Below are 9,158 nucleotides of genomic sequence, written 5' to 3' on the forward strand. Positions count from 1 at the left end.
TCACTGTTGTGGCCTCTCCCGTTGAGGAGCACAGGCTCCGGACGCACAGGCTCAGCGGCCATGGCTCACGGGCCCAGCCGCTCTGCGGCATGTGGGATCTTCCTGGACCGGGGCACGAACCCGTGTCCCCTGCATCGGCAGGCGGACTCTCAACCACTGTGCCACCAGGGAAGCCCCATCAGGCGGATTCTTAACCACTACACCAACAGGGAAGTCCCATAACTGTCTTTAAATTGCATTAAATTGAATCCATTCTTATTGACTCATATTTTTTGGTGTTTTAACCCTACTAGCTGCCTTTCAGCTGGAAGGTGTTAACAATTATTAGGAATTTTTTTTGGTTTCACTAGTTCGGAGTTTTGCTATAAGTTGAAGTAACGGGTTTTCAAAAAATGGGTCCCATATTTGAGATAGACCATGCCTACTAGCACCCCTGAGTTCATTCTGTGGATAGATCACCTTAGCTTTCTCTTACCTGGGTTATCAGTCCCACTGCAGGCCAAGTGGGGGGCACCTGCTGGGCACAGACTGACAGCACAGGATGATACCGTGAGGAGTTCTCTAAGCAATTCATTCATTGGTTCACTACCCCGCACCCCCCACCCCAAACACCCTTTTCATCCCTAGCAGAGCTAAGACTGTAAATTCTCCAAGAACACAGACCATGTCCCTCATCTGCTTTATTCAAGAACATTTAGGCACTCTAAGAAAGAAAATGAAACTTACAGGTGGAGCTAAGTGCAGACAGATGGAGGCCCACCTCCAACTCTAACGTGCTATACAACTTCTTTGGGACGAAGTTTCCCTATCTGTGCCACCTTAATTGTGTGGCCAAAATGAAAATAGATGGCACAGCACAGCAGGTAAAGGTTTAGGCTGGCCCGAGGTGGGGGTGGAATCTCCAATTCTGCCACTTTCCAGCTCTGTGATGATGGACAAGTTATTTTGCTTCCCTAAGCCTCAGTTCCCTCATTTGCAGAACAGGTATAATAACTGCACTTACAATTCATAGTGTTGCTGAGATAAAAAATGCAAAACACTTGGTAAAGAGCTTGGTGCAAATTAAGCCCCTCAAAAATGTTACATATTATTACAGTAGATTTGAAGGGAAAAAAGCACCAATTATCATTAGACAAATCCGTGTTCCCTCCTGTGGGAGATGTTATTACAGTCATAGCAGTGCTACTTCTTAGCCCTGAGGAGTTCCTAATCACCAATGGCTGACCCAGTCCCACTTCCTTGTCCCACCTTTCTATGAAGGCCCTCCCCAAGGGCAAAGGACAGAGGCGCAGGCATAGGAGTTTAGAGAAACATTGTGTTTAATGGTAAAGCTTAGCACACTCTAGCACCGGGCATGGCCTGGAGTCGAAGCAGCAGGGGTGGATAGGTGACCTCCGTGGAGCCTCACATGGCAAAGAGGATGAGGAAGGCAACCATCAAACAGAAGAGCCCCATAGCCTCAGACAGGGCAAAGCCCAGAATGGCATAGGAGAAGAGCTGCTGCTTCAGAGACGGGTTCCTGCCAGGGACAGAGACAGGGAAAGGAAGGGGTGAGGGTATGAGTCATGGGTGGTGGTGGAGGACTCAAGTAGGTTAGGTGAATGGAGAGTGCTGAAACTGGGAGAGGGCCTAGCTTGCATATATCCTGGGGATTGGACAGGCAAGCAGAGTACCAACATGGTAAGTTTAAGTGAGCCAGATTGTAAACTTATATTTAAATTCTGAGAAAACAGGAGGTAGATGAAATCAACACAAAGCTAGAAGGAATAAGCTTTCCTTATTAAGATGGAATTTATAGTAGATGGAATTTATAGTAGAAGATGCTCTAGGCCACCCCACAACTTACCTGGCATAGCCAATGATCAAACTGCCAAACACTGTTCCAATGCCAGCCCCTGAACCAGCCACACCAACTGTGGCAGCCCCAGCACCAATAAACTTGGCCGCTGTGTCAATGTCCCGGGAGACAACACTGGTCCGGAACTCCCGCCTGGCCACCTGGAGTGGGACACTGCTGTAGGAAGGCTAGAAGGAGGGGGAGAGAGAGGGAAGTAGAGAAGGAAAGAGAGGAAGAAGGGAGATAGTGAGGCTCAAGGACAGGTGGCTGACTCCACCCCTCACCCCACCCACCTGAGCTCGGAAATTATTGGCAAGCTCTAAGCAAGTACAGAACGCTCAGACTGCAGAGCGTGCTTGGAATTAGTCTTAGGGTCCGTTTCCAGACAGGACTAGGGAAATTTCGTGGGCTTCATGAAAACCCAATTTCACTTTTGCAAGTTTCTCACCTACAATGCTCACCTTGAGGTACTTAGAACTATTAAAGCACCACAGATTCTCTGACTCACCTCCCACTTTGGCCTAAAGGCAACTGAACAAACTTAAAGGAACTTAGTCTGGGGAAATTCTTAAGAGGGCCCAATCTCCTTTACCTGTTCAGATGGGATCTCTGGCCTACTCAGGAAGGCGGCAGACACAGGCCTGCTCAGACCCCTGGTACAAGAGCGGATCTGTAAAATCAGAAAGACACATTTCTCCAAATCAGGCAAGAAATCAAAACAAAACAAAAGATCCCCCTAACTTCTAAGCTTCAGTCAAAAATGACTACAAATATTATAAATAAAACAAGTCCAAGGTATTTCAAGGTCAATTAATGTATTACTGTTGCTACCACATATGCCCACGCCAGAGACAGCTGTCCTGAGACCCTGGTGTAGTCAGCAGTGGCAACCCTTCCATTTAAAACTGGGTAACAAAGTTCACTTCTATGAGCACAGCCCTTAATCAATATCCCAGAATGGAAAAAAAACAAAAACAAAAACCCACACTAACATCAAACCAAGTACAGGAAGGGTTTGTACCTAGACCACCAAAGGAATCAGAAGGGGAAAATCTTATTTTGCTAAAACTGTAGTCACTGTTACACACCCTGAGTGGAGGGAGCCAGTAAGCCTGGTGAGGCTCCTTAAACAGTCACCTAAGCAGACTCCTGTAACAAGGCTTTCCCGAACTATTTCAAGAAATATAAGGTAGCAGTTGTGAAACTTGGTCGAACATTAGAATCACCTGGGGAGTTCTAAAAAAAAATACAGATGCATGGATCCCACTCCCATAGGGTGCAGCCTGGGCATCAGGATTTTTAAAAGCTCCCCAGATGATTCCAATGTACAGCCAATGTTGAAAATCACTGTTTCAATGGGCTAACTATGGCCAAGTCAGACTGGGGGTAAAGGTCAGATCCAGACTCTGACCACATTCCAAAGCCAAGATAGCTTGGTTTACAGGCCCAAATAATCAGGGGTTGACTGCATCCATCCTACTGCTTCGCTAAAGGGGCAACATCATAAGAATGCCAAGCTCCTCTCAGTTCATTCATTAAACACTGATGGTTCCCACACCTGGCGCTACAGAGCACCCGGGAGCCGCAGCTTACCAGAGCAGGAGGAATGAGTAGTGCCCCGGTGGTCTGCATTTTTTCGGTCTGCAGAGGAAAAAAAAAAAAAAAAAAAATCCACTGACAGCCTGGTTGTTTGCTTACAGTCGCGACCTTCGGTCGTCCCCTTCACCCCGCCCGTCCTCCCTGGACCACGCTCTTCCTCGAACCATGCCCCAGCTGAGACCATTAGAGGTCAGATGGACAGCACAAATTCCCTCTCCACCACTTTCAGCGCGACAGGTCTGCAAAGGAAGGTCACGGAGATCGGAAGTAAAGGAAGGAGGCCCGAGCCCCAGCAGGGAAATGATACCCAAAGAGGATGCTCTGCCGGGAAGACTGGGGAGGCAGAAACTAGGCAGGTGCCGTTCAGGGTCCTGCCCATTTCACACAGCAGTCCACGGACCGCCTCAGCCGGGACAGTAAATTGCTCATTACCGTTGATAACTAACATTAATTGTTAAGGTTACAGACGGCCATTGCCTTTCCCGGCCCTAGGGGCAAATGACCCACCACACAACCCAGCCACATCCCTGCCGATTGCTGGCTTTCGGCCCCAGGTCACCTGCACTCCCACTGCCCTGCTGCCCCTGCTCGGAACACAGCGCTCGCCCGGCTCAAGGTGACTGACTCACCTCCGGGCTTTAGCTCTAGGACTCAGCGCTCAGCTCCCCGGCCCACGTGTCCGGGGATCCCCCCACTCTCATTGGCCGCAATCCCCCCGCGCCCTCATTGGTTAACATACTCGAGTCCTCCTTTCTTATTGGTCTTCCGCAGCTTCTTCCTTTCTCTCCACAGGAGCTTCGTGGCAGTTCCCGCCTCCGTGCGAGTAAAGGCGGGGTTTTCCTCCGAGATCTGGCTTCCGATTGGCCGACCCCTGAAGTGCTCAATCATCGAGTCGGCTTGACTCAGAGGTTCTATAACCTCCCGCACAAAATGGCGGCCAAGGTGGAAAGCAGCGGAAAAAGGCGTGGGAGAGATGAACGGTCGCCTTACGCAGACAGACACATGACCTTGGACCTTAGCCTTCATTCGAGCGCTCGGGCCCTGAGGCGCGTTGCATGTTGGGATTTGTAGTCGGGTCAGAGGCCCTAAGAGCGGCTGAGATCCCGCGAGACGTTTCTCCCCAGGCTGGGAGAGCCAATGCCTTTGCAGCAACTCCCGACCTAGTGTTTTGTGGGAGGCTTGCTTCCGCCAAGAAGTGTAAAGGCTACCTTCCTCCATGTAAGTTAGCTAGTGGGGGAGCGCAACTTTGTGCCTCTGCCAGTGTTGAGCAGTCATGAACTAGCAACCAGAAGTTTGCTTGTTTTTTTAAAGTATTTTTGTATTGTTAAAAACAACATTCCGAGGACAAAACACGTAAGACCCTGATAGAGAAACAAGCAAAGGATGGGAAACAGGCAGAAGAAATATAAATTGAAGGGAAGAATCTTAAACTAAACTATAAAAAGAAATCGAAGTTTAAACGCAACTTTTCTCACTAAATCAAAAAGCAGAGTCCTTTTTACTAATGTGAGCCAGGCACTTCTGTACTGCTGGTGAGAAGTATGAATTAGAACTTTTCTTGAAAGTGATTTGTTAATGTTTGTTGAAAAGTTTTGAATGGTCCATCCTCTTTGACTCAGAAATTCTTGAGGAATTGAGAACCTTTAAACTCTCTATCCTCTTTGACCCGGGAATATCACTCATAGAAATCGGTCTTGAAGAAAAAAATCAGAAATGCAAAGATTCTCTTCAAAAGATGTACATTGCAGAATTTGTTGAAATTGGAAACAAGTAAATGGTAAACGGTTAAATAAATTGTGATATTTTCACTTGATGAAATAAGCAGATATTGTAAATTTCCTTCCTTCCTCCCCTTCTTTTTTTTTTTTTTTTTCAGTTTAAGTAATAAAAATTTATTAAGAATTCCTGGGATGGTGGTTGTGGCTTCCCAACCTCAAGAGAGGAACAACCAACACTAGGAAATCACTGAGAAATCACACAGTCCCAACACCCCTGGCCAACATAGGGAGGAAAGTCATTTCCCTGAAAATGGGTCAGTTCTCATTATTCCAAGAAGTGTTGGGAGGACAGATGCTGAGGGGACCATCACATGTTGCTGGGGGCAGGGTGGGCATGTGCTGGACCCCGAACTGGCTCCTCAAAAACCAGGGGAGAAACAGCTCCACTTCTTCTCTGGGGACCGAGTTCTGGGTCACCAGGCTCATTTCTTACCCTTGATGAGGTTGTCACTTCCCTGGGTATAGGGAAGTGACCTACACTGCATGCTGTAGGTTCAGCACAAGGCTGTCAGCAGTGAGATAGATACGATTCTGTGATGTGGCGATTGTCTTGGAGATGTTCTGTGCTGCCCAGATCTTGTGCAGTTTTGATGTAGCCCGGGTTCTTGCTCAGTGCTTCTCCAAGGTGAGCACGGTGGGTTCAACAAGACCAAGTCTCAATCCCTGACCCGACCCTTACTAACCCCCTCACTCCAGCCATCCTCTGGGCTCTCAGATCCAAGGTTACCTTAAGGTGGCTCGTGCTTAGCCCTACTTTGGTCTCTACCTGTGAACCCTCCCTGCAGGCAGCTTCCAGGAACAGGAGGCAGCATCAGAAATTGAGGCAAGGCCAGTAAAACCATGTTTCCGGTTTTATGTTTTTGTTTTTTTTTTTTTTAAAGGGTAAAAATATTGCTTTATTTGAGAAACTTACTTCCAAATTACTCTTATGGGTTTTAAAAAGTCATAAAGAGCATCCAAGAAGAAGACATATACAGTTTCCATAGGAATAAGGACAAAAAAATGGGGTTGACGACTACCCCAAATGAAATTTCCTAAAGGAAAAAAAATGTAATATTTAACCTTTTTTTTGAGGCAGGGTAAGTGAACTACACACATCATAAATAAAATTTTCTTACTTTACAAGGAGGAGGGACTGTGATCCTGTTTTTGATGCATATTAAATACAAAATACAAAATCCACTGTTCTGATAAAGATGAGGGGAAAAGATCATTCTTCGATATTTCAATTCTCATGCAATGAAATCCAAAGGTCTGTTGAATCCACCTTTTCGATTCATGTACTGCCTATACTTCCTCTTCTGAGACACATTTATGGCATAGGCATTTACAGAGCCATCCACCTTTTTCCCTTTTGTGGAGTCAAAGAGGCAAATCCCATTAACTTCATCATTTCTATTTCTTCCTCTGTTTTGCCCTCCAAGTCTTCCTCAGTTATCTGACGTTCTTTGCTCTTTGTTTCTTTTGTTTCTTTCTTCTCCTCATCTCTTCTTTCTTTTAATCGAGAAGGGGAAGGAGATGTGGATCTATGTCGTCTTGGGGACCTGGAACGTCTTCTGTGTGGGGATCGAGACCGGCTTCTTCTCCGATCTCGCTCTCGGGACCGGGACCTTTCTCGGCGCCTGCGTTCTCTCTCTCGGGAGGTGGACCGGGACCGCCTACGCTCCCTCCGCGGGGACCGGCTGCGGCTGCGACCCATTCGGAGTCCTCCCCAACTTCACGCCGCCCCGGAAACCGGTTTTATGTTTTATACTGAGAAAATTTTCATGATGTAAGACAAATTTTGAAGATTTAAATGCAGAGCTGTATAGCATTGTAAAAAAATGGAAAAAAAGATTAAAAAGAAAATAAAACAATATTAATAGTTAATTCAGTATTGTATAATAAGGTGGATTTATATTTTTATGAGTATGTATTAGTTTTTTTTTTTTTGGTTGTGTTGGGTCTTCGTTGCTGCGCGGGTGGGCTTTCTCTAGTTGCGGTGAGCGGGGGCTACTCTTTGTTGCAGTGCGCAGGCTTCTCATTGTGGTGGCTTCTCTTGTTGCAGAGCACGGGCTCTAGGTGTGCGGGCGTCAGTAGTTGCAGCACGCGGGCTCAGTAGTTGTGGCTCGCGGGCTCTAGAGCACAGGCTCAGTAGTTGTGGCACACGGGCTTAGTGGCTCGATGGCATGTGGGGTCTTCCCAGACCAGGGACCAAACCTGTGTCCCCTGCATTGGCAGGTGGATTCTTTTTTTTTGTTTTGTTTTTAATCTGACTTCAGCCAGATGTACTTTTATTTATTTAAAAAAAATTTTAAATTAATTAATTTAATTTATTTATTTTGGGTTGCATTGGGTCTTTATTGCTGCGCACGGGCTTTCTCTAGTTGTGGTGAGCGGGGGCTACTCTTTGTTGCGGTGCACGGACTTCTCATTGTCACGGCTTCTCTTGTTGCGGAGCACGGGCTCTAGGCGTGCATGATTCAGTAGTTGTGGCATGCAGGCTCAGTAGTTGTGGCTCGCAGGCTCTAGAGCACAGGCTCGTGCATGGGCTTAGTTGCTCTGTGGCATGTAGGATCTTCCCGGACCACGGCTCGAACCCGTGTCCCCTGCATTGGCAGGCGGTTTCTTAACCACTCTGCCACCAGGGAAGTCCCCTGGCAGGCAGATTCTTAACCACTGTGCCACCAGGGAAGTCCCTGTATAAGATTTATAATAGCAATATATTAACAATTATGCTAATCTGGAAAGTCTGAACTTTGGACTCTTAGAAAAAATATTTTAAGATTGAGATTTAAGGTATCCTGCCAGAATGGTACAATGGAAAGAATGTGGAGTTTTGAAATCACACAGACTTGAGTTCCTATCATGGCTCTATCATATAACTAGATATGTCTGTCTCCAAGCAGATTACCACATCTCTTTTGGCTTTAGTGTAATAAGCTACCATATACTGAGGCCTCACCATACGGCAAGCATTGGATTAGGTGCATTCACCTGTTATATGATTTAAGCTTGACAACAGCCTTTTAAGTGGATATTATTATCCCCATTTTACAGATTACCCCCATGTTACAGAGCATCTTTTTTCCAGTTTGGCATATTTGGTAAGAGGTAAAGTCAGTATGTGGACCCAGGTCAGTCTGGGTCCAAAGTGCTTAACCATCAGCTCCTGAGTCTCCCTAAAACTGGGGAACCTGTAAAACAGGGTTAATACTACTTACCTTATAGAAATATGGGATAAAATAAATGCCAGGCATAGGTTGGTGTTTGGTGAATAGTCCCTGTCTGTTACTACTCTAGGACAAGTTATATTTTCGTGTGGAAATCCCTAACTTTGTCTACATGTTTTAATTTTTTTTCACATCCAGATTTGTCACATAGCTCTACTCATAGCTTAACTTCAACATTGTCAAGTTTATCCTGTGACCTGCTGGAAATCAGGTATTTCAGTGCCATGTTTAGGACATGAATTTTGGAGTTAAATAAGCAGGATTCAAATCCTGGCAATGTCACTTACTGCTGTGTGATTTGGGGCAAGGCTCTTAACCTCTCTAGTGTTCTGTCATCATCTATAAAAAGGAGATACCCCTTTTTCAACAGAATTATTATGAGTAAGTGAGATAGTACATGTAGAGGTGCTCCTTTAATTACTGAAGTAAAAAGTACTGGTAAACCAGGAGAGGCTGTGGGAAGTGGAAGGAGGTTAGGAAACCTCAAACCCAGACCTGACATCTGGGGGGTTGTACTAGCTGGCTTGGAGGAGGCCCAAAAACTTCTGTGGGAATTCTGAGAGGATTCCTGAGTAGGCAAAAAAGCTTTTTTTTTAATGGTTACAAAATGATTTATTAGAGATATATTTTCTTATTGAGGTATAGTTGACTTATAATGTTGTGTTAGTTTCAGGTGTACAGCACAGTGATTTGGTTATATATATATATATATATATATATATATATATATAT

General features: G+C 45.7%; 2 protein-coding genes and 1 non-coding gene across 4 annotated transcripts; all 3 read right to left on the minus strand.

Annotated features, from left to right (window-relative positions):
- Positions 1-1,301: 1,301 nt before the first annotated feature.
- ATP5MC1 (ATP synthase membrane subunit c locus 1) lies at positions 1,302-4,136 on the minus strand. 2 transcript variants are annotated; one of them, XM_007109412.2, is made up of 5 exons: positions 4,066-4,136; positions 3,431-3,478; positions 2,430-2,507; positions 1,847-2,025; positions 1,302-1,519 (listed from the first exon to the last, which is right to left on the minus strand). In XM_007109412.2, the coding sequence occupies exons 2-5, from the start codon at positions 3,467-3,469 to the stop codon at positions 1,405-1,407; spliced, it is 411 nt and encodes a 136-aa protein (XP_007109474.1). In that variant the 5' UTR covers positions 3,470-3,478; positions 4,066-4,136; the 3' UTR covers positions 1,302-1,404. The 2 variants fall into 2 exon arrangements, with proteins under 2 accessions (XP_007109474.1, XP_007109473.1); XM_007109411.4 differs by having other exon boundaries at positions 3,996-4,099.
- A 1,787-nt stretch (positions 4,137-5,923) lies between these two features.
- On the minus strand, positions 5,924-6,211 carry LOC112066642 (small nucleolar RNA U89). Its single transcript, XR_002892786.1, has one exon. It is a non-coding gene; the product is annotated as a small nucleolar RNA U89 (small nucleolar RNA).
- On the minus strand, positions 6,153-6,939 carry LOC102982222 (U4/U6.U5 small nuclear ribonucleoprotein 27 kDa protein-like). The gene is given in 2 exon segments (XM_055090403.1): positions 6,153-6,583; positions 6,586-6,939. Coding segments are annotated over 2 exon segments (465 nt in total). The 5' UTR covers positions 6,914-6,939; the 3' UTR covers positions 6,153-6,446.
- Between the last annotated feature and the right edge of the window lie 2,219 nt (positions 6,940-9,158).

The sequence above is a fragment of the Physeter macrocephalus genome, chromosome 14 (assembly GCF_002837175.3).
Source record: "Physeter macrocephalus isolate SW-GA chromosome 14, ASM283717v5, whole genome shotgun sequence".
NCBI classification, from domain to species: domain Eukaryota; kingdom Metazoa; phylum Chordata; class Mammalia; order Artiodactyla; family Physeteridae; genus Physeter; species Physeter macrocephalus.

What these genes read in the sequence shown, in the direction of transcription:
- ATP5MC1 (XM_007109412.2), bottom strand. Translation starts at nt 3,469, where the DNA reads ATGCAGACCACCGGGGCACTACTCATTCCTCCTGCTCTG. An exon ending in CAGAGATCCCATCTGAACAG is followed by an intron (nt 2,026 to 2,429) that starts GTAAAGGAGATT and finishes CCCTCCTTCTAG; the next exon opens with CCTTCCTACAGCAGTGTCCC. An exon ending in TTGATCATTGGCTATGCCAG is followed by an intron (nt 1,520 to 1,846) that starts GTAAGTTGTGGG and finishes TGTCCCTGGCAG; the next exon opens with GAACCCGTCTCTGAAGCAGC.